This window comes from Carassius auratus, chromosome 42 (assembly GCF_003368295.1).
Source record: "Carassius auratus strain Wakin chromosome 42, ASM336829v1, whole genome shotgun sequence".
NCBI lineage: Eukaryota > Metazoa > Chordata > Actinopteri > Cypriniformes > Cyprinidae > Carassius > Carassius auratus.
The window spans coordinates 17,279,931-17,304,436 of NC_039284.1; the positions used below are offsets into that span (position 1 = coordinate 17,279,931).

At 34.9% G+C, this 24,506-nt stretch overlaps 4 protein-coding genes across 7 annotated transcripts in view; 2 read left to right on the top strand and 2 right to left on the bottom strand.

The window, feature by feature from the left end:
* LOC113060912 (neuronal PAS domain-containing protein 3-like) overlaps positions 1–24,506 on the top strand; it is a 783,891-nt gene that overhangs the window by 150,482 nt on the left and 608,903 nt on the right. The gene's annotated exons all lie outside the window — the stretch shown is intronic.
* LOC113060929 (kinesin-like protein KIF26B) lies at positions 5,808–6,971 on the bottom strand. Its single transcript, XM_026230198.1, has 2 exons — positions 6,555–6,971; positions 5,808–6,326 (listed from the first exon to the last, which is right to left on the bottom strand). Exons 1-2 carry the CDS (start codon positions 6,609–6,611, stop codon positions 5,928–5,930), a joined length of 456 nt encoding a protein of 151 aa, XP_026085983.1. The 5' UTR covers positions 6,612–6,971; the 3' UTR covers positions 5,808–5,927.
* On the bottom strand, positions 7,804–11,000 carry LOC113060928 (dynein regulatory complex protein 8-like). Of its 3 annotated transcripts, XM_026230195.1 has the most exons (7): positions 10,953–11,000; positions 10,528–10,612; positions 10,314–10,386; positions 10,142–10,221; positions 9,362–9,404; positions 9,149–9,215; positions 7,804–8,989 (listed from the first exon to the last, which is right to left on the bottom strand). In XM_026230195.1, the coding sequence occupies exons 1-7, from the start codon at positions 10,972–10,974 to the stop codon at positions 8,871–8,873; spliced, it is 489 nt and encodes a 162-aa protein (XP_026085980.1). In that variant the 5' UTR covers positions 10,975–11,000; the 3' UTR covers positions 7,804–8,870. The 3 variants fall into 3 exon arrangements, with proteins under 3 accessions (XP_026085980.1, XP_026085982.1, XP_026085981.1); XM_026230197.1 differs by lacking the exon at positions 10,953–11,000 and having other exon boundaries at positions 10,314–10,427; positions 10,528–10,613; XM_026230196.1 differs by lacking the exon at positions 10,953–11,000 and having other exon boundaries at positions 10,314–10,384.
* On the top strand, positions 12,340–23,983 carry LOC113060914 (heterogeneous nuclear ribonucleoprotein U). Its single transcript, XM_026230180.1, has 14 exons — positions 12,340–12,959; positions 14,340–14,454; positions 16,694–16,767; positions 16,945–17,084; positions 17,168–17,267; positions 17,402–17,514; positions 18,463–18,726; positions 18,803–18,922; positions 18,999–19,127; positions 19,291–19,459; positions 20,309–20,581; positions 20,752–20,990; positions 21,120–21,215; positions 22,319–23,983. Exons 1-14 carry the CDS (start codon positions 12,512–12,514, stop codon positions 22,367–22,369), a joined length of 2,331 nt encoding a protein of 776 aa, XP_026085965.1. The 5' UTR covers positions 12,340–12,511; the 3' UTR covers positions 22,370–23,983.

Consider the following 24,506-nt stretch of genomic DNA (forward strand, 5'->3'; position numbering starts at 1 on the left):
TTTAGATCCAACTTTGGATAATCAGATCCTTGTAAAGTCAAAGACTCAGATGATGTCACTTCCTCTTATCATTTAAAGTGACAATTGACAATTATTTGAGGTAAAGTAGATTGATAGGGTGCAACAAAACAATGATATTCTGACATTTCCAAAACTCTCTCTATATAAAAAAAATCTCTTCTATCTGAAAATGTAAAATTAGTTATTAGCAATTTATTGGAAAAGTTGTTTTATCTGTTTTCCTATTCTGAGACAAAAGCCCCTAGTCTAATCGGTCACCATTAGATCAGATGGAATGTTGGAAACAAAAGAAAGCTCTAGTAAAATGTATCTCTTCTGATCTTACTCCATCTTCAGTTGTCCTCCTGACCTTTATGATGCCCTTGTCATTCACGGCATTCTCACTCATCCTCTTAACCTTCTTGATTTTGCAGAGGAATGCACTTAAACCTCTTGTAAAACATGGCATTTCAGAATGAATGACTCCATCTGTTTTCTTTTTCTCCCGTTTCTTTCTGTCAAAAGGTGTGTTTCCCTTGAACTCAAGCAAACAATGGAGCCCCTCCATCTATTTCCTCTATCTGATCATGCCATGTCAAAAAACTAATGAGTCCTTGTTAAAGGCAGCATGCACAACGGTCTGGTGTGGTTCTTTTAAAATATGGGGATTTAGCCTTTTTCAGTCAAACAACACACATTGGGCCCATTAATAATTCAAAGAAAGCCTTCTCTGTTTATTACCATGAAGAAGAATGTGTAATCTTTATTGGAAAATTAACATGGGGAAAAATAGAAAACAAGATAGGTAATATAAATGGGTAAATAAATGTAAGAAAAGAATAAACAATCACAATTCAGTAGGCAAATACAATGTTGAGTCACTTGAAGATTTTCTAACTTCAATTTTAAATGTAAAAAAAAAAATACATTAAATAATATTTATAATGATATTTGATATGAGACTTCTGGTTCATTAGCCGCCATAGGTAAATTATGAGGAGAATAACAATGTGCAGGAAACTGTAAAACTGTTTGCACTATAAACCAATTTGTTCATAATTAAGATAATACATTAAAAATAAACTTTCATATCAAGCAGCAAAACTGTTTTGGTTCAGCTAAAAATCGCTGGACGGAGTGGACGCAGATTTGAGACTGGAAGCCAGACCCCATAGAATTCACAAATGGCCCCGCCCATTTTCACAACAAGAAAAAGTGGATAGTGTTCTTATCAAGAGCCCAGGATGGAAGGTTGCTTCAAAACTTCAAAGCTTCAAAGCAGGGTCCAAGCAACACCAACGACCTCCATGGAGGAAACAGCCCTGTTGTTGTGTGGTGGGGCAATTAAAAAATGAGTTAGTCAGGTTAAAAGCCGAGGAATGGCCCTCTCCACATGTGCGGTAAAACCAGTGATTGCAATGAGAGATCACAGCGTGTTGACAACAAAGGTAAAGTGGAGTTCATGCAGACTAGCACTGCTAATGAGAGATACTTTACATATGGCTAGCCGATACTGTTTACAAATGGGGTTGAGAACGTTTTCATAATCTTTGTAAGTGCAAAGCGAAATTACAGGCCGACAATTATAATACTTGATTCGGATTGGTTCAATGCTGTGTCATTTATCAGCGTCCCAGGGAACTATTTGTTTTATATAGCTTGTTGCTAGTTTCGTGTTGTCCATATCATGCTTGCTTTAAGCTTTAGCGTAATAAAATGTGTAAACTGAAAATCAATATTCACATCTATGTATTTACATATCTGTTATTCTGTACAAAATAAACCCCTTCAGGTTGCTAGAAAAACCCTGGACTTAGTGGTAGAGTGCAGTTCCGTAATTTACCTCCAGGAGTTCACGAACCCTGCCTTAAATGTCCTAGAAATTGTTTTGTGTTCAGGTTTTATCTAGCTGTGATTCTTTAGGAACTTTCACTTCATCCTTTTAAATCAGCTGAGCACGAAGGACATGACATGGCATTTAGTCAAAAATGTCATAGTAAATAACTGCATCCAAAAAGCTATGAAAAATAAAGTGGCAATTTCAATGTTTAAAAGGCCACTAAACAAACAAATAAAATGCATTCAGTTGGACACAAAGAAAAAACAACATGCAATTTGCAACACTTCCATTACAAATTCTTCACAGGTATCTAGTGAATTTTACTGGGTAACAGTTGAGAAAACTGTGCATACTTGCAATGCTTCACTTGTGAGCACAAAACCCATGCTCAGAACTCCAGCTGTAGGCTCAAACCTACACATTCAACACATCAAACCATCCAGTCTCCAGAGATACATTACACAAGTCTGTCGAAATCTTTCATACTATTTTCACACAATAACAAAGCCATGAGTGACTAATGTAAACCAGCAGTGCTGATCGCTGCCTAAAACTCACAGCTCTACTGAACCAGGCGGTATCCTACTTCAAGGCAGTTCTACTTTGATCATGGACAACTTCGATCCGGCTCTGTCCATCTAATCCCAGTGAGATCGATCACCCATGTTCAAGATTAGGGAAGAACCTGATGTTTTCTCTGACTTGGTTCTGGGGTGGATTACAGGCCTTCATGCTTTGGAGGAAGTGCTGGCAGTGATTATGGGGTACAGCAGCAACCTGACTGAACTCTTGAAATATAGTTTTGAGTTCCACTATGAAACAAACCACCCACTCCGCAAAACCTACAGTGGGTTTAAACATCTTCTGCATTTGACACTGTGAAATTTGTGTTTATGGGACTGGATGCTGTTCGACATCATACTGACGTTATTATTATCTGAGAAAGTGTTGTGCTTAGATTTACCAAGACACCAAGCCTGCAATCAAAATATAAACTCAAACATTTCGCATTACCCTCATTGCATATGAATAAATGTCTTCTTTTGATCATACATTGTCCTCACATAGAATTTTGGGCACCCACCATCAGAAACTATATTTAACCAAATATCAACATCTTATAACTTTGCTTGCCTGCTGGGATACTTGTTCAAAAGAAGCAAAACTGAATTCAAAGACCTACAAAACATTTGAGCTATAATACAGAAAACACACGTTGAAAATAAATCTTTGCCTGCTGTGAGACAGAACAGAAATGGTTCATAAAGCACTGGACCATGTTGTTGTGAATCTAAGTTTCAACCTTTAAACAGCTTTGACTTACAATGGTTGTCAGCAATCCTCCATTGTTGTAAGAATCTATCAGGTCACAGTCTGTAAAGCAACCATATAATATTCACAGTCATTTCCAACAAGAAGTAATCTGTGCTCCCCAAATGAGCACACCAATCCTACAGAGACATGCATGTTCAGTTCTCCCATTGCTGAGCTGTATTCATATCTGCCCTAGTGACACCATTACACCCGGGCGTCAAGACAAAGCCTGTCGTGGGACAGTAGGGAGTGCCGTTTCCATAGAACGCCTGTTGGATTGAGCTGAAGTCAGCAACCCCTTCCCATTTATTCCTACCATTCTGGATTGAAAAACTGACCTCTTTATATGATAATGCTTTGCTCACCTGAGAGGCATAAAAAGAGCATTAAAGGTTAAATATGTATGAAGCTCATGCTCATAACATGTTGCTGCCATGACTCTGTTGGAAATGGGAGCTGTGTTTGCATGGGATTGAAATTCTGTTCAGTGGGTGTAATCTAAAGCGAAACCTCAGGGGACGTTCACGATGCAGCAAGTCCCAGAGCACAAGTTCTGTGAGCTGTAGGCTACTACTGTTACAGTAAACTCCGTTCCATTCACAGTTACATTCCTACTTCACGAACTACTTGTAAGATGAAGTGTAAGCTCTGTTGGTGTTTAAATGTCAATAGAAAAACCATTTTGGGTTCCTAAAGAATCTTTCAGTGAACAGTTCTTAAAAGAAATATTTTTTTTTAATGGAAAGAATATTTTCATAATCTGAAGAATCTTTTTCCATAATACAGAACATTCACTATTGGCATCTATGGTTCAAGGTTCTTTGGGTTCTTCTATGGCAAAATGGTTCTTCTATGGCATCGCTGTGTTTCTTGTAAAGTGGAAAGGTTCCATGGATGTTAAAGGTTCTTCATGGAACCATATAAGCCAGTAAAGAACCTCTATTTTTAAGAGTAATGGTATCCTTTATTCTGCATTTATAAGAACATCAACAGAGCAAAAAATATTTTTTTCAAGTTTTTATCATCAGAAATTTTGAGTTTTATAAGTCAATGTCATCACTTCCCTCTACTCTATTACACTTAAAAAAAAAAAAAGGAAATTATATATTTTTTTCTTTGAGTACAATGGAATGCAGCATACTGCAAGGTCCCCAGATGGATTGTTTATCAGAATTAGGCTTTTCCCTTCAGTTCATATCACAACACTGCTCACTAATCACCATGTGGGTGAAGATCCTGCTGAGAAAAGCCCAAACATTCAGTTACGTCTCCTTTAAAATTGCCTCCAGCTTAAAGAGCACTCTCATGGCCACCCTGTTCTCCAGTGATCCCCTCTCCTTAACATCAGCCCCTCCTCCTCCAGCTCACTTTAATGGGTACCTCCAGGTCATTTGCAGCTGGCAGAACTGGCCGTAAAATCTGGAGACCAACAACAGGTCTGAAACACGAGCCACAGCCACACCGGATCAATGCTGCTCTTTAAAAACAACAAAATGCTAATTTTACACAGGTTTATGACATCAGCTTACACACAGCCCATGACAAGGAGATCTAAGTGCAGATGTAATGGTTTGGACTACTGAGGGTCAGATTTTTTTTTTTTTTTTAAAGGATGAACAGTGCAATTATTGAAATGAAGAACATAATAGATGCCATATGTTTTTGTTGCTTAAATTTAAAGCATTGTAACTGTGATCACATTATAGTTCTTAACATTTTAACACAAGCAGAGGGGTATATATATATATATATATATATATATATATATATATATATATATATAGCAGAGCACAAAAGTATAGCGCGGTATCAAATACTGATACTATATCACATTGATCGTGACAGCACAGCGCCCCCTGTTCTTCTTAATGGGTAATTATTGAATTAGACAAAATGTGGTTTGGTTTTCATGGGGCGCAAAAAGAACCACTGATCAATAATATAAAAAGATAGGATATTTCTGTAAGCCATTTATTTCTAGCTGTAAATCATACTGCTGATTTGCTCATACACAGCTCCCGTTGTTAGAATCTGAAAATGAAATGAGTACAAGGCGAAACTTGATATTTACGCGCACATGCATCCAATTACGCAATGCATATTAATCTATATATATAGTTTGTGCTTATGATTTGAGGTCTTGTGGAATCCACTCCAAGTTCTGGTGCAGTAGGCTACTACATTAGATGTCCCAAGCCAAAACCGAATAACTAATCAAAAGGGATAGTTAATCGTAAATGCGCTTCTCTAAGCACTCAAGCTCGCCACCAAAGCCAAATCATTGTATGACGTGTTTCTTTAAAAATCTGTTTCACTTTATAGTCTTCTTAAATCAAAGGAAAACGCTGATAGTCAGCAATTAATTAAGATCACTTTGGCTAGTTCCATCATGATGTCAGACTTCAGGAAGCGCACTGGAATAATAGCGATAGTGGAACAGTAATGCGCTGCAGTGCCGTCTATGTTCAGCACTCCGCCCCTCGTGCAACACTTCTGTGTGTTTGCAGTTCAATGCAAAGCTGCTGTTTTCTTTATCTTTTAATTTTTATTGTTTATTTTGTAAGTTACGATGTGTTTTGAAGGGAATCAGTAGCATAGCACGACAAAATCAAATTTAATTATTGTTTGAAATCTTCACGTTGTGGATTTCTTGGTCACTCCTGGATTAATGTCCAAAATAACGCACAGCAATGCTGGAGTTCGTTTATAACACTCCAGCATGGAAATCTGTACATCTCACATATTTCTGCACGACGCATGGTCAAAAACGGATTCAGCCTACCTTGCTAGAGTAGGGTCCGGGAATGAGTAGTTTTAATGCCTGTCTCTTCAGCTCCACCAGTCGAGCGTTGCAGTTCTCGCACCAGATGCCCCGATCAGAACCAGGTGAGCTCCCGCTACCCGATGCTGGAGAGCCAGTGCCGAACCCTGGAGATCCGCCTAAAGAACCGGGCGAACCGGTGTTGATTCCAGGCGATATAGTAACAGGTGAGCCCGAGAAAGAGCCCGGGGATGATATTCCAGATCCAGGGGAAGGGGTTCCCGAGGACCCGGGCATGGAGCCCGCGCCTTCAGGGACCGGGCGACTGGCGCTCCGGGACTCCTCATAAGCCTTTCGGTACCAGGTTTCAGGAGAGAATGATGGTGACTTCGTAGGGGATGAATCGGTCATCTGCAAGAAATTATAGTTAAGGATGAAAAGCAATGATTGAAACATTAATGTCTGGGTTACATAGATGGTAAATGTGAAAAAAGTGTGCAAAGTGGTCTATTATTTTGCATATTGAGTTTGACATTAAAGATTTCTTCACTTTAAGATAATTGCCCTGAATACGTAAATATGCATATATGAATACATAACTTTACATAAAATAGCTATAATAAACATAATAAATCTTACCCCATATTTTCTACTCCTGGTGCCAGATCTGTCTTTATTCCCTGTTAGAGAGGTCATGATGAAGCCTGATAGAGAGGGACTGATGAAATAACTATGCTCCCTGTTACATCCGCAACCAAAATATCCAAAAATCAATCTCTGGTCAGTTCAGTAGCCCAGTCTCAGCGACTAGTAACATGCAAAATTCTATCCATCTTCCACAGTGGAATATGAATAACAGATGGTCCAATTTTGAAATGTCCAACAGTGGATAATCCAATTCTTTCTTATGCACCCTGATATTCTGAATCCATGTGCAGTGTTTTAGATTTTAAAGCATCCCAGCACAAGCTCATTTTCCCATGCATGTGGAGTTATGTGAAGCGCAGGCTGACAGTAGATCAGGCTGTTGGGGGACTGATCTCTGCGCTGCTCTCACTCCAGAGGAGCGCACACATCTGTCTCTGGGTAGATTGGCCACGCCCCCTCCGCACCTCTCAACGAATAGCATGTCCGAGATCTAGACTGACATGTGGGAGTGTACTGTTGTCCACACGCTAAACTACACTAATAGTTTCTTTATTAAAAGTAAATTTCGATTTTATTGTCGAGAATTATATAACTGTTGTTCTGTTAGCAAAAATGGTATTGAACTAAATATCAACTATATGTTTATCTACGTATTTTTATTCATATGTGCAGATTTATAATCAATAATAATGACAACATAAGCCTAATCTAATTTATGTAGTTACTCAAAAACGTGTATAAACTACATAAATGTAAAAACGCTATTTTTAATTATGACCATTTACGATTTTAAAACGCGAATCAGTCATAAACCCAATACAACGAATATGATTAAACTGTTTTGGAGCATACTATTAGCAACATAAAAAAATAATTTATCTAAAATGTAATATTATGATATTTTAAATAATATCATGATATTAAAATATAAAGAGTTCCAGGTCAATGCTCAATTGCTAAAAAAATCTTCTACGGCTTACACTGCTCTAAACATGTCATTTTAACCTCTGAAGTTATTATGAAACCAACAACAAACATTTGCAATATAATTTTGCAATATTTGGCAGTATTTCTTAATTTACCAAACCCTGTTGAATTGGCATGAATACACATGGTCAATATTGTTTTGATTGTATTGTTAGTAGGAATTTGAAGTGAAATTTTGTAAGCATGGGAGAGTAGCGCCACCTACTGCTCACACAACTAAAATAAACACACCCAACTATAACCCATTGCTTTATTCGAGACAGTAAGAATAAACAAGTAAGAAATTAACAAACGACCATCAGTTTTTAGTAAAATGAAACAGTAATGCTTTATCTTACATAATTAAGATAAAGATACACCTATATAACCTTAGCATAAACAAAAGAAAACTGTCATAAACCTAAAAGATCAATATTTACCAGATTATTTGTTAATCTATTTTTGGACCACTGAACCCTCACCTTTACTTATTGATACATAAAAAGCACATACAAACAGGAAAGGCTGAGATGGTTATTGTAACCTTTTCCAGTTTTTACAATATTCTTCACAATACTTAATGAACAATTTTGGGTTTCTCAGATTACATGAAAAATATATTTAGTTGCACACTATTCTCTGAGAGTTATGCATTTCATTGTTGTGTCAGGTATGTAGATAAAGTAAACTCAGAAAAACAATTCTAACTATAGTGTTCAATTGTAATAAAATGAATAGAATTTCAAATGCCACCAACATGCAACTTCCTTTCTGTAAAGTCTGTCATAAATCATATGCTTTTCTCTGGTCAGTTCACAGGGGGTCAGTTCGGTTCCCGGTATCTCCCCTACACACACGCACTCACGGAGCACAGGTTAATTCTGAAAAAAATGAGCTGCAAGAATATGCCACCCCTTCACAAAATCTGTGTATCTGACTCTGCTAATGAAACTGAAAAAAGAAAGACACCACACACTGACTTTATAATGAAGCTCTCAGACACACAACTGGCCTTAGAAACCTGATCATTAATAAGGAGAATGATTCATCAGTCTATAATACACGGTCTCAGTCTTGCACACATTCTCCACTTTAAAGCATGTTTGAATAATTATTAATAGGGTAACATATCATCATATTGTGTAATCTTGCCAAATTATATAATAAGAAATTAGTATTTGGGCATTATGAACACCATTAATGATGTATATCATGGGTAAAGAATCAAAATGATATGTACAGTATATTATTTATTATGGTAACTGATGATTTCCTTTACGATACCTTGATCCTAACTCTATAAAACTACTTATATATTCAATCTATTCATGCCGTCAGCCATCATCGAGTGTCATCAAAGGTCATCATGCTCACAAAGTCCTTGTAGAGAATGGCATTCTTATCAGGATCAACAGCTGCAGACAGCATTTCATCTATCTCTTCCTGTGTGAAGGACTCTCCTTCAGAAGACAGAGAAATTAAGAAACTTCACTTGATGTCTTTGTGGGTTCCTTGCATTGTTAAAGTCTGTGACAAATGCATTGGACATCGATTTCAAAAAATCAGAAGCCTATCCTAAAATACAAACCACTACTTTCAAAAGTCATACATTGACATACCTTCTTGTGTTAAATATTTGGTCAGTTCCTCTGGTTCCAAGTGGCCATTTTTCTGTTGATCTAACACCTTTAAAAGAGATAACAATACCATTACATTAATTCATTCTATTGGTCCAAGGTCTTCATCTTTTATATCCAGTTAAAAGTTTTTGAAGTTATTCAAACAACAAAAGAAGAATAACAAAAATGTTTAAGTGTCAGAGCAGTAGGCACCTTAAAGGCCTGAAGGAGCAGGTCTTCTGTAATAGGACGGAACCTGCAATAAAAAGGAGAACATCTAAAATTGTCACCACTACAGGACTTTAAATCAAAAACGTGTAAAGTGGTTCATCTATTGTATGTTTCATAGTTGAAAAAACTTCACTGATTATTTGGGCATATCTGATCTTGTCCCTTGCATGTTTTCAGGTGTACAATTGGAAATAATAATTGTAAATTGATTTTTAGATTCACACTAACAAAAGTGTGGTGGTCAGTGTTATTTTAGAATAATTTTTATATAAATTATTTATAATATTTTGAATTTTTGAATTATAATTTTTGTTTTTGTTTTAAATTCATTTATATATATATATATATATATATAATATAATATATATATATATATATATTATTTAGCCTCAATGTATTTTTTACTTAAAATTAGTTTTTTTTATTTAGTTTATTTACTATCAACTTTTTTTTAAGTTTAAGTTTTTTTTTTCTTTCCAAATACTTATTTCAGTTTCAGCTTTATTTCAATTACCAAAACAATTTTAGTATTTTTTGTGAACAATAACAACACTATATGTGAAAGTTGACTTTTGGAAAAAAATTTTATTGCATATGTATATACATCAGAAATCCCTGAGATGACATGAAGGTTATTTTTGAAATCATTTACATTTTAAATAGAAAAAGGGCCATATTGGACAACACCATTTAGACACAGAAAGTCAATTAAAAACAATCTGTTTTGGCAGGGATATCTAATTATTTATAATTGTGCCTTACTTGCGCTCAAGCAGGATCTTAGTCATAGTTGGAAGAAACTTCTCATAGCGCACAAACCCAGTGGGCTCTTCATCTTCTAGCTGCAGAAACAGTTACACATCATAATTCATTATCCACCCAGCCTGAAAGAGTTAATATCTAAATGGACAAAATGTAAAAACAAACCACAGACCTCAGCAATGATATCATGTAATTCAGCTTCCGATGGAAAACAGCCAAGTGAGCGGATAATGGTGCCTATTTCTCTTTTACAATGAAACATATCAGGGTTAAACTGATAAATCACCTTCATATGGAAAACATAAGCAGCTGTCAGAGAACAAATCTGAAGATAATAAACTACTTAAGTATCAAAGAAAGCAAGTTTGAAAACAATGAAATGTTACCTGACATCAACAGTCTTGTTGCATTCGTGATCAAACACGTCAAATGCATTACTTATCCTTTTCTGAGTTTCTGTTATAATGGATTCTAACAAAAGGAAATGATGTATTTCAGCAAATGTTACGAAACAAAGCGATTTTAGAAGTCTCAGTCACTACTTTATCCTATGTATTTAAATGACTATACTTTAATTTAATTATTTTTTTTTTTCTAGTAAACAGGCAGTCTTGTCCAGTCTGTCTGGTTTACTTTGCTACTCAACGTTAGCTAGAAATTTATACGATACTTTACACAAACCATTTGTGGATAACAATTGTAATAATGACAACTGAGCTACAGACAACACAAAATGTGTACAAATGCTAACGTTACTATAAGTTATATCGTAAGCTTGAAAAAGAAAAAAAGTTTAAAGTAGCATCATAACCCGCGTTGAACTTGTCCGCCATGTCCAAAACACTGGTTGCTAGGTAACGTGGACACTGACTGTTATTGTGATTATTTATTCGTGAAGTCGTTACTCACGTTGGAATTTTGAAAATCTTTTTTTTTATTACAAAATTTATTATATATAGCCTTTATGAAAAAAATCGCACTTTGACATTGAATAATAAAACGATACTATATTAGTTACTAATATATAAAATGGTTTGTTTATTATTTGCCACCTGTACGTTACTGTATTCATTTGTATTTATTTATTTTAACTGCATTCTGTGTATACATGAAAACTGACTGTAATTGTTTTGAAAACCTCTAAAATGTATTACAGTTAAGTCTCAAGAAAAAGTTATAGGCCACGAATTGCAGTTTATGCAAAATTATGTTCTCTTACAGTGCTGATTTGTTAATATACTAGCTACTTTTATGTCCTCCTGTGGCATTAAATAATACAATGATACTAAATTATTGACTTAGTGATGTTTAATATTATGCTACTGTTTATAACATAACATTTTTTATATAAATAGCATAAAGCCTTTAATTTAAAAAAGGAAATTCAAAAACGGTTTATACTGTTAAATATACGGCACATTAATATATGCTTTTATGGGCTCTTGTCTCATTAAACAGTAAAATGATACTACAATAGCAATATTTTATATTATACTAAACACTTTTAGAAAAGTCATTTATTTTGTCTAATATTTGCCTAAACTGTACTGTATTAATTTACTTACTTTTCTGCAAAGTAACAGTAATTGTTTTGAAAGTGTTTTGCCAAACAAATTTCTCTAAAATGTATATACATTTAAACTAGCCTTTAAAAGGCTATATTCAAATAAATCTAATCTTTTTGTATTATATTTTCTTTTCATTTATTATACAATTATAAACAAGAACTCTAACACTAACATGCTCTATTCTTTTTCTATTCTATCTGTTTTCTTTTAATTTATTATATTATTTAAAAGCCCATGCTACATGTACTGTTATAGCACTTCTATATCATTGCTATTTTGTTGTATTTTAATTGCTTCCATTGTCCTCATTTGTAAGTCGCTTTGGATAAAAGCGTTTGCTAAATGACTAAATGTAAATGTAAATGTAATCTAAAAAAATAAAAAATAAATAATTAAGATTTGCTATTTATGTAGAATGATTTTAGGATTCTACAATGTTAAATCAAAAAAGTAATATTTAATATTTTTATATGTATTATTATTACTATTTGAATTATCAGAACTGTATATTTAGAACTGGTAATTATAATTTTCTGAACATATAATCAACTGAATACCGATATTTTCTCTTTTGCATATTTAATAGCTATAGTGATGTTTACGGTAGTTTGCTCATGTATGATGTGTATTACGGTAGATTATACAAGGCTTAACTAGCCTCTTTCTGCTCCGACTGCTGCCCGTCAGTGACCGCGTCAAGCGTCTCCGGATAGTCCGCTCATAACCTGCTCTTCCTGTTCATATTTCATACTTCATACATCTGAGGGTATAACATCTAAAGACAAAGGATCGAAACGGCAAGATGAGCTCGCTGAATGTGAAGAAGCTGAAAGTGAACGAGCTGAAGGACGAGCTGAAGAAGAGGAGTCTGAGTGATAAAGGGCTGAAGGCTGAGCTGATGGCGCGTCTGCAGGCCGCTCTGGATCAGGACGCGCTGTCCAGCAACGGAGCTGAGGGACAGTACGAGGATGGAGACGGCCTCGGTTACATGGGCGAGGAAGACCGTGAGGAAGATCTGGTTGAAGAGAGCATGGAGGCTGAGGAGGAGGAGGAGGAGGAGGAGGGCGATAACGCGGAGGCTGAGGAGCAGCAGGATGATGACATGGGGGAGGAGGAGGAGGAGGAGGACGCAGGAGTAGAGATGGATAAGTCAGATGATGAAGATGAAGATGTCCTGCTCAAAGAAGATGATGAAGAGATGGAGAAATTTGATGAGGATGGTGTGGCTCTCGACATGGGCCCTGGCGAGGGTGAGATTACGCGATGAAGCTTATGCGATTCATATTTTATATATTTGGGCTGCCATAATAATTCATTCTGACAGCAGAGAGCAGGATTTGGAGCTGGTGCCTTGGTGTCCCATTTGTGCTTCTTTGACTTACTACTGATGCAATTAACAGAATACTAAACTTATTCACATTACAGACATTTTATTTAATAGATTTAACTGATGCTAAATAAATAAATATAAAGACAATTATTTTTTCATTTGAATGTATTTGATTTGTTTAATTGTTATCTTAAAAAGGTTATTTATTATTATTATTAGTAGTAGTAGTAGTATTGTATCTCAAACTTTGATATAAAATTTCCTCATTTATTGGCTACAAATTAAAATATACTATTTCCATATTTATGGTCAGCTATACTATTTCTAGTTTTTTTTGCTAGACTTTTTTCACTTCAGGAGGGGACGCCATTTGTAGGGGCGTTCCAAAGGAAAGTGAACAACTGAATCTCCATTAGATTTACCTCTATAAAGTGTTTAATTCATTAATTAATTACTAAATAAGTGTTTAATTAATTTATTTTTATTCAGCGCTATTTTTTATTAAAAATTTCTTTATCTTTTATTTATTTATTTATTCCTCACTAATAATGTCTCAAACTTTGATATACTATTTGCATACTTATTGGCAAAATATTTAAGCATGTAGATAAAAAGCTTGTGTAGATGTTATACTGTATATCAAATTAAACAAGAAAATCAGCTGTTTCAGAAGCCACTAGTCTTGTTCTATCACAATTTGCATAAAACATTTTATTTTCACTTCACCAGATACTGATTGAAATCCAATGACGTAAAAATGTAAAATTCTGAAATGTTCAGGCACGAATAGGACAGTTTCCTGAGAATGACCCTTGATAGTGTACGTTGGTTCTCGGGATCCTCGAACCTCGAAAATTGCTTAAGAAATTATCGTTTTTTGAGTGATGTATGGCAGTTTGCATATTCCTGTTTTTCATGCACAAGTTGCATTCATAGGGAAAGAGGTGCTTGTGCCCATCACCAAATGTGCCTTCATTATTTGCACACACTGTTACACCTTTCTTCAAGATGCATGCAATGTGAATCTGAAAATGTGTGTTACTTAGCTCAAAATCTTGGCAACAACCTTTTGTTTGTACCTATACAAGTACTGCAGTGTACAAACCACACTGTAAGGCATTGCTCCTTTATCTAAAACATGTGAACTTATAATTAAGTACACCTTTCTTTTAAAATACTGGTCACTGCGCAACTAAAATAACTAGAAATCCTCCAGTAATTATGTGGACCATCATGTTACATCATGATGGGTCCTGCAGGGAGGTACGCCTCCTTATGTTTTATTGTTTTATTTCCAAAGGGGATGCGGACAAAGACAAGAATGATGAACAGAAGAATAAGAAGGGTGTAAAGAGACGCCGAGATGAACATGGAAGGGGCTACTTTGAATTTATTGAAGAAAGCAAATACAGCCGGTAAGAAATGTGCAGTCGGCCTCTGGTACTCCTGATGTTCCGCTGCACCTTAAAGATTTATGTGCAGTTTGGCAGTAAAGAGCCAAATCTGACATGCTGTTCCTCATCAGTGCAAAGAAACACACATTTTTACTGACTGTCTTTCGTGACTTTACATCTATAAAAAGGGCATCTCTGTTATGGTATCTCTCTGTCCGTGGTATTTTACTTTAAGAATCTTGCTTCTAGGTCAAAGCTTGAACTGTTAAAGGAAGAAAAGTGTTTATCTGAGAATATCGCAAGGGTATTGATGCAGTTCCAGAAATTTCACTTCCTTTTCTGTTCATATTTTCATATTCTGTATCAGATATGTTCTTTAGAAATTATGACTAAAGTAATCTGGTGTAATTTTTTTATGTGTCTTTTCATGATGTTTATTTGAATTTAAATATGTATTCAATTAATTATCAATGATGTGTTGTATTCCCAGGTACTGTACATAACCACTAATATATAATATATACCACTATATATATATATATATATATATATATATATATATATATATATATATATATATATATATATATATATATATATATTAGGGGTGTAACGATACGCGTATTCGTATTGAAGAAAAAAACACCATCTTATATGTTTATGTTAGGCTACTCAGCAGGCGCTCGCTCACTCAGTACACGCTGAAGGCTCGTTGCAAAATAGCCAATGCGTTTAACAGACTAGAAATGAGAAGATCCTCCAATAACCAACAGGTCTGGTGTTTGGGTGCACTTTGGATTCCCTTAAAGCTATAATGGTGATGGCAAGAGAGTGGGGGATAAAAAAACAACGGTATGTCGCATCTGCAACATGACAGGGTACACCAGCGGGATTACAAAAAAAAAAAAAAAGGAGAAACATGCACGCAGCAAACTATCCCTGCAGCATTTAGACACTATAGCTTACAGGGAATCCAACCCAAACACCAGACCTGTTGGTTATTTTAGGATCTTATATTTCTGGTCTGTTAAATGCATTAGACATTTTGCAACAGAGCCTTCAGCGCGTGCTGAGTGAGCGAGCGCCTTAGGGGCCTTTCACATATCGCACCTAAAAACGCATGGAAAACGCTAAGCGCGTCTTTCTCCTCCTTTCCAAAGCGCTCGGGCAGAAGCGCTCATGAGGCGTCTGTCTTTGCTAAGCAACAATGACGTGCTCTCTCCATGAGACGCGGAAATTTCAGCGAAGGATAAATGGATTTGCAGCTCTAAAAATCGCTTGCAGTAGCTCTGCTACTGAATTTATTTCAAAATTGCAATCCATATACAACTATGATCAGCTGTTCCTTCATCTTGGCTGAGCTCTCAACGTTGTTACGGGAAAGGATGAAGCTGATTGGTTGGTTCTTGTCACATGACCCGCGGTGCGCTTGCGGCATTCTGAAAAGTTGAGATGTTTTTACATTTTGCTGTATCTAAAACGTATCGAACCGAACCGAACCGAACCGTGACATCAGTGTATCGTATCGAACCGAACCGTGAATTTTGTGAACCGTTACACCCCTAATATATATATATATGTATCTGTATCAGATATGTTCTTTAGAAATTATGACTAAAGTAATCTGGTGTAATTTTTTTATGTGTCTTTTCATGATGTTTATTTGAATTTAAATATGTATTCAATTAATTATCAATGATGTGTTGTATTCCCAGGTACTGTACATAACCACTAATATATAATATATACCACTATATATATATATATATATATATATATATATATATATATATATATATATATGATCAAAACAGATTTTCAATAGATTTTCATTGTGAAATAATAATCTTTAATAATCTAAAAGTCTCAATCTTTGAGAAGACAAGTGTTTTAACGTTAAATTATTAAAAAAGTCAAATAAAAACACACACACACACACACACACACATATATATATATATATATATATATATATATATATATGTGTGTGTGTGTGTGTGTGTGTGTGTGTGTATTTGGTCACATTTTCAGCTTTTAAACAAATAGTAACTTCTGATTTTATTTAATATTTTATTAGAAAATAGTTAATATAAATAATTAGAAGTATTGTAAAAAGTGGAGTGTTTAACCAATGTTTCACACCTGTATATTTTCTCAGTTGGAACACATTTTAATTCCAAGAGGAACTCAGTGGGATCTTATAAAGGCACTGAACTGAAGTAGATTCCATTTCATAGTTGTTTTTTGATGGTTCCCTCAGGACAAGGTCTCCCCAGCCTCCACTGGAGGAAGAGGACGAAGAGTTTGATGACACAACTGTATGTTTGGACACCTGTACGTATGATAATCTCATACAAATACCGTTCAAATATCGACCAAATAGAAAATGCTGAATTTTTCATAGCATAACATGCAGAATAAATTTCTGTAAAGTGTAAAGGTTCAGTGAGGTTATTAAAGTAGTAAGTCTGTAGCTTCAAAAATAATGAATTTTTCGCTGATTTTCCTCAGACAACTGTGACCTGCACTTCAAGGTGTCCCGGGATCGGTATAGCGCCTCTTCTCTCACCATGGAGAGCTTTGCATACCTGTGGGCTGGGGGACGAGCATCTTATGGTGTGGCAAAAGGCAAAGGTTGCTTTGAAATGAAGGTGAGAGCATTGCTTTTTCATGGTTTCTTTTCATAGTTGCCCTTTCATGCCCTCAGCCTTATTCTTGCATATCTTTGCACCAGATTATTGAGAAGATTCCTGTAAAACACATTTCCAGTAAAGGAATTGAGATTCATGATGTCCTGGTGGGTTGGTCACTGGCAAACAGCTCTCTTTTACTTGGTGAGGGTCTTTGATTTTTTTTTGAGGAATCTATTGGAGTTGATCTAATAAAATAATTTGTAATTTAATAAAAAATAATTTAATTTATATAATGAAACATAATTTGCATGTTTCTTGGCATTATATATTCACAGGGGAGGAAGCGCACTCATATGGCTTTTCATCTAAGGCCAAGAAAACCAGCAACGGTTTGACGGAGGACTTTGGGGAGGCTTTTGATGAGAATGATGTTGTCGGCTGCTTTATTGTAAGGATTCTTCATCCACAGCTACCGTATTTTTCGGACAATAAGTTGCACCTGAGTATAAGTCGCATCAGTCCAAAAGTAGGTCATGATGAGGAAAAAAACATATATTAGTTGCACTGGACTTTAAGTCACATTTATTTGGAACCAAGAACCAAGAGTTCACATTACCGTCTACAGCCGTGAGAGGGCGCTCTGTGTTTTCAGTGTAGACTACAGGAGAACTGAGCAGCATTAGAGCGCCCTCTCACGGTTATAGACGGTAATGTGAACTCTTGGTTCATTTCTCTTGGTTCATGTCAAATTAATTTTGATAAATAAGTCGCACCTGACTATAAATCGCAGGACCAGCCAAACTACGAAAAAAGTGTGATTTATATTCCGGAAAATACGGTAGTTTAAAATCTCTGTGCAATTACACATTTTGACCACTAAGTGGTGCCACGTATTCATGCTCTTCAGTTTTTTTTTTTTTTTTTTAAGAAATTAGTATTTTTTATTCTATTCTGAATGGCAGTAAAGACATTTAAAATGTAACAAAAAAAATTATTTCAAATAAATGCTGTTCTATTGCACTTCCTATTGGTCAAAGAAACGTAAAAAATGTATAATGGTTTACACTGTTTTCAACATTTATAACAAAAAATGTTTCTTGAGCAGCAAATCAGCATATTAGATCGATTTCTGATGGATTTTGTGACACTGAAGACTGGACTTACAGGAATAAATTACATTTTAAAATAGAATATATATATATATATTTGTACATATTAGTGTGTGTGTGTGTGTGTGTGTGTGTAAATAAACCAAATTTAACACATAATTAATTGTCAACATTGTGAAATGAAATGTTTTCTTTTTTTTTTCTTTTTTTTTAGCAAGAGGTGTGTGTATATCATGTGTATATCAGGTCTATATACAGTATATCATGGTTGCTGTGTTTTTTGGCAGAACTTTGATGGTGAAGAAGTGGAAATTTCCTACTCCAAGAATGGCCAGGATCTGGGAACAGCTTTCAGAGTTAGTAAGGATGAGCTGGAAGGAAAGCAGTTCTTCCCTCACGTCCTCTGCCACAACTGTGCGGTCGAGTTCAACTTCGGCCAATGTGAAAACCCGTTTTTCCCCCAACCTGAAGGCTTTACGCTCCTGCAGCAGATCAATGTTTGCGATCGCATCAGAGGACCAAAGGGCCCCGAAACCAAAGAGGACTGTGAGGTTAGTTTTATAGCCAAGCAATACTTTTTTCTTTCTCTCATGTCATCATTAAAAAGCCTTCTGTAAATCCTCCCAGGTCATTGTCATGGTTGGACTGCCTGGATCTGGAAAAACGGAATGGGTTACAAAGCACACACAAGCCAATCCTGGAAAATACAACATTCTTGGAACAAACACAATCATAGAGAAAATGATGGTGAGTGCTGACACAAGAAAACAGTTTTAGACGATATAAACATCCTATTCACTGTTATTTTTCTGTTGAAATGCAGATTTCCAGTTTGAAGCGACAGATGAAGGATGTCACAAAGCTCTCGGCGATATCTCAGCGTGCTCCCCTCTTCCTCGGGAAATTCATAGAGATCGCTGCACGTAAAAAACGCAACTACATTCTTGACCAGGTGACTAAATATAATCTAGAGTTTACAAATGCTCATCAAAATCACAGCATATACCAATCTCTCTCTCTCTCTCTCTTATTACATTTATTTTTCATTTTACATGTTCAGTGCATTATCATTATACCATCTGATGGAAATACTGACCAAAATACTCTCCGTTTAGACTAACATATCAGCGCCAGCCCAAAGAAGGAAAATGTGCCTGTTTGCCGGTTTCCAGCGTAAAGCAGTGGTAGTCTGTCCGACAGATGAGGAATATATACAGAGAACTCAGAAAAAAGCAGAAACAGACGGCAAAGATGTACCTGAACATGCAGTCCTAAAAATGAAGGGTAAAATCCTTTTCTTAAGCCATACTTGATCTGAGATGTGTGCAACAGTGTTATTTTAGTATTACTTACATACTATTGTGGTGTTTACAAATTTTTTTATAAGCTATAGTAAGTTTTTTTGTCATGTGCCATATATATATATATATATATATATATATATATATAGAGAGAGAGAGAGAGAGAGAGAGAGAGAGAGAGAGAAATTATTTCAGTTTTTCAGAACTTTTAGTAAATTTTGTAATTTTTGTTTTATTCCAGTATTTTTTTCTTTAATTTTTATATTCAGTTCATTTAGATTTTAGTTATATTAATTTTAGTACTTCAAAACTTATTTTATTGCAGTTAGAAGCCAGGACAAAGTTGTTGTTGTTTTTTTTTCAATTTTTTTTGTTTAATTTTATTTATTTATTTTTAGCAATTTTAGTATTTAAAAAATTCAGTTGCAAAGGCAATATTTCTGTTTTAATTTTTATGTTATCTACTTTAGTTTAAGTTTTATACATTTTTCATCTAAGTCATACATTTAGTTTATTATTTTGTTTTATTTCATTTTTATCTTAAATTTATTTTTATTTCATATTCAGTTACTTCAGTTTAAATGGATTATCTTTCCTTACTTCACAAAGCAAATTTTTAATTTCATTTTATTTTAATCCAATATGGTTTAGGTTATTATTGTGTAGTTTATTTTCTAAAAGCATTATTCCTAGAAGTATTTTATTTTTATTTTGCTTTATTTTATTTTACAAGTTTAACAATTTTAGCTATACTTTTAATTTTAGTTAACAATATAAACACTGTTGTGCAATTCACAAAACTCCCCAAATGCCACACTATAATGTTTTGCAGGACTATACACGCTGCCTGTAGAGGGTCAGTGCTTCAGTGAAGTGCTTTATGTCGAGCTGCAGAAGGAAGAAGCTACCAAACTTCTTGAACAGTACAAAGAGGAGAGCAAAAAGTCCCTTCCTCCCGAGAAGAAGCCCAACCAGGGAGGTGTTCAACCAAAGAGGGGAGGCGCTCGGGGACGAGGAGGCAAATATCTGTTCAATCATGGAGGAGGACCGGGTCAGAGGGGAGGACGAGGAGGCAACTTTCAAAACCGAGGCAACTTTAGGGGTGGTACGCCGTTCCAGATCAACTAAATATTTATTTTTATTCATTATATACATATTTGTATAGAGGAACATTAAAGACATCATAAAGCAGCACTTCCAGAATGTGACCTACTTTAGAGTGAATCAGAATATTGAGCATGAAATCATGTATAAATGATTCGGGTTGTCTGACAGTGCCTGGACCTCGTGGTGGGTTCAGCAGACCACCGAGAGGCTTCCTTCCTCCCCCTGCCTTCCGAGGAGGCTTCAGCCGGGGCAGTTTCAACCGTGGTGGTGGGATGCCAAACAGAAGAGGCGCCCCCAGGCCGGGAGCTGGACGTGGCAACGTGGTAAACATGGGCAACAGGGGAGGAGCCATGAACAGGGGCAACATGGGACGAGGGGGAGGGGCTAACCGGGGCAACTTCAACCAGGTGAGAGATGCAAATCACTTTAAGTTGGAAATGAACATTTAGTTGTTGTTGTAAATCTTCAAATATTAAAAACAATAAAATTTGTGACCCAAATGTGAACCAGGAATGATAAATCTGATGTTTCCACAGAAATTCAGGGGCCGAGGGGGAAATAATCGAGGTTTTAAAAATGGAAACTTTAGCATGAACAAAGCACAAGCTTTCAACCAGAGCTGGCAACAAGGGGTAAGTCCTTATGTAAATATGTAATAAGGTATAAATATGCTGCATAATTGATTTATATATGATTTATCAGGGCTTGAAAACAAAAAGAAAATTCAATCGGTTCACTCCAAGCAGAATCGATATTTGAACGTTTCTGTTCCTGCGATATTTGCAGTATTGTAAAAAAAAAAAAAAAAAAAAAAACGAAAAAAAAACAAGGATGAAATATTGCGTTTTGAAAGTGAAAAAAAAAAAAAAAACTAAACTTGCGGCATTGCATTTTATTAGCCCTATTACTTTACGAAATAATGAAGGCTAAGATGCCTGTAGTCTAAAGCAAAATGTTTACAAACATTATAAAAACTGCTATTAGTTTCTCTCAAAAACAAACCAAGTTTAGGCTATAAAAACGTAAATCCAAAAACAAATTAATTTAAGCTCAAGCTGATGCCTGGATCTCTCATGCGGCTCGAATCCAAATGTTTCCATGTTCCCGGCGTATCTGGATGATAAAATATTATTTATTATATAGTGTTTGTACTTTTATTTACATAAAACATCGTCCTTCAAATCGGCTTTATCAGCACAGTGAGGCGCTGTCACTGTGAACGCAACATGTTGTAGCTACAACGGAGCAGTTTAACTTTTTGTTTCTTTAACTCTATTTTATTTTGTTAATGTACAGGCTTTAATAAAGCAAAATGAACTTGTGTCAGCGCGATGATCATACCAAAGCTGGCTGATTATATAGAAGCAAGACATTATTCAAAGCTGTCAGCTTTTGCAAAATAAAGAAAACTTCTCTCTGCAGTTTCGTTTTCCTTTCCGAAAACTTTGGAATGTGTCACAATGAACCGCAAATTAGCACACTTTTTCTTTCGTTTCGTTAATCTGTCATTATGAGTTAAATTAATTTTAGTTTCTGTTTCTGGTTCTGTTCCTGTCAAAATTTCGTTCGTTTCCGGTTTTTGTTTTCGTTCCTTGAACTGGTTCAGAGCCCTGTGATTTATGAAAGAATATATATATTTAAAATTTGCAAACACTATTAATGGTCCTAAAAAAAATATTCAGGTTTCATTCTTTAATTCTTTGTCTTCATTTTTTTGTATCATTGTCTTCATCAGTTCTGGAATCAGAAGCCATGGAGTCAACAGTACCATCCTGGATATTACTGAACAATAGCTGTGATGGACTGATATCATATAAAGATCAGCTTTACTTCCGAAGTCAAACGTTCATTTGATCTACTGTCCTTTTGTTTTTGTACAGATTTTAATAGGACATTCCATACTGGGAGCTTTCAGAGCTTTACAAGTGACCTGTTACAGGTTTTTAATGTAATATTTTAGTTTGTCTTTGACCGCAGGTTTGTATGACAACGCGGTTCAATTCAGGAATCTCAGTATAACTTCAGGGTGGGATGTTTGTATTCAGGGTTCTGGATTTTATTTATAATTAGACTCGTGTGAATCTTTGTGTAGCAGTATAGCTCTGTAATATAAGAATAGTATTGTTGAAGCACTTTGCAGTTATATGAAAAATATTTGTCCTGCTGCAATAATATTTGTAGTTAAAAGAACATGAAACATGTATAAACTAAGATATTTAATTTAGAGGGAAGAATTTTGCAGACAGTACATTTAAAAAAAGGAATTGAAATGACTGGAGATGTCAACTGTAATTACAAAATAATTGTGTGTTTCTTGAAAAATCTCTTCAGTCCACTGGAAAGCAGTCCATAGCCTGTACTAAAATGAAGTAGGTGTTAGACAGTCTGTAATTGTAAGTCAAAATCTGCCCAGTGTAGAAAAGCAAAGCCTGTTCTTGCACTTGTCATTGGAAACACAGCAGTCCAGTTCTACAGGTGTTTTTTTTTTTAAGTTTTTTTTTATATATAAGGAGCAGTAAACATAATTTTTTATTATTTACCACTAAAAAAATATAAATAAAAACAAATGCAGGTTTCAGGGTATTATTATATCTTGAATTTATTTTATGAGTGCATCAAAAGCTTTTTTCCAGCTGTATTTCTCAGAAATTGAATGTATTATTTTATTTACTTATTTTATTTTGAAATGTGGCTTACTGCTCCTTAAAGATTTTTACTTAATTTAAGTTGAACTTCATAATAAATTTGTTCTTTTTGTATTTATTTATTTTTAATATTTATCTGCATCTTTAATATAACCTTAGATGTGACCCCAATTTTTGTAGACCTGTAGAAAATTGTAGTTTGCTTTAAAAATATAGCAATTATATAATTCTGGTGATTATACATTTATTTCATAATAGTTTTGTCTTTATAGTAAAGCTCTAAAAAGGATGCCAGGATGCTATTATGGACTGTCATCAATAGACTGACTTTATAATGCTTTAACGGAAAAATATGTTATTATTGTAACTGCGATAAAATGCAAACATTAACACAATTATAACACATTTGAAGGTTTCATTCTCTTATCTATAATTCCCACAGCAAATGCTTTTGCCTAACCATTCAATTTATCCAAAAGGTTAATTACTTGTTCTCTAGTTACTGAAATATGCATCTATATTGTTTTTCTTTTTCTTTGAGAATTGCAGATAATCTCACGTGTCAGTATTGTTAAGATGTCCTCTATGTTTCCAGACAAATATGATGTAATGACAAATATGTTTTACCTAATGTTGGCTAAAGAAATGGAAGATATTGGGAACATATTATTTTATTACTTTAAAAGTATTGCTGTTTTGTACTTGAAAATGATTAATGGCATGTGTTGTAGGAAATGAAGGTGACTTTAATTGAAGCTTGTTTTGATGTTGTATTTGTTCATGTTTAAGGTATTTGATCAGGTAACAAATATAGTATTTAAATTAGAACACTTTGTAATATAGACTTTTTTCCTTCTTTTATACCTTGCAATGTTTTTTATTTTATTTGACCTTAATCAAATAAAAAGAAAAAGACAAAATGAGTAACGTATTCCATGCATTCGCTTGGAAATACATTGTTTTAAAATGCTAATACAGTTAAAAGATAATAACTGGTTTACATTTGCATATCTATCTTTCTATCTATTAGGCATATTAACTGTTATAAATAAACTGAAGCCAACAAATGACTAAGCAAAATTTCAGAAAGTATCCTATAAGCATGCATATCCACGCAGAAATATAACACTCAAGTCCGTCTGTGACTATTTAACTCTTTAACTATTTAAACTCTGCCAAATGAATGAGATGTAGTTACACTGAAATCGGATATATTCAAGCTATTTGCTGAGTCGAGCACAACCCCTTTGAAAAGAAATTTCACATTTCATGCCTGTT

Bases quoted from the DNA above. Each gene is read 5' to 3' on its own strand.
- LOC113060914 (XM_026230180.1), top strand. From the start codon at position 12,512: ATGAGCTCGCTGAATGTGAAGAAGCTGAAAGTGAACGAGCTGAAGGAC. The intron at 18,923-18,998 runs GTGAGTGCTGAC...GTTGAAATGCAG, and splicing joins CAATCATAGAGAAAATGATG to ATTTCCAGTTTGAAGCGACA. The intron at 21,216-22,318 runs GTAAGTCCTTAT...TGTCTTCATCAG, and splicing joins ACCAGAGCTGGCAACAAGGG to TTCTGGAATCAGAAGCCATG.
- LOC113060929 (XM_026230198.1), bottom strand. From the start codon at position 6,611: ATGACCTCTCTAACAGGGAATAAAGACAGATCTGGCACCAGGAGTAGA. The intron at 6,327-6,554 runs GTAAGATTTATT...AATTTCTTGCAG, and splicing joins CCAGGAGTAGAAAATATGGG to ATGACCGATTCATCCCCTAC.
- LOC113060928 (XM_026230195.1), bottom strand. From the start codon at position 10,974: ATGGCGGACAAGTTCAACGCGG. The intron at 10,387-10,527 runs GTAACATTTCAT...TCATTGTAAAAG, and splicing joins AACAAGACTGTTGATGTCAG to AGAAATAGGCACCATTATCC. The intron at 9,405-10,141 runs GTAAGGCACAAT...TTTTTATTGCAG, and splicing joins AAGATCCTGCTTGAGCGCAA to GTTCCGTCCTATTACAGAAG.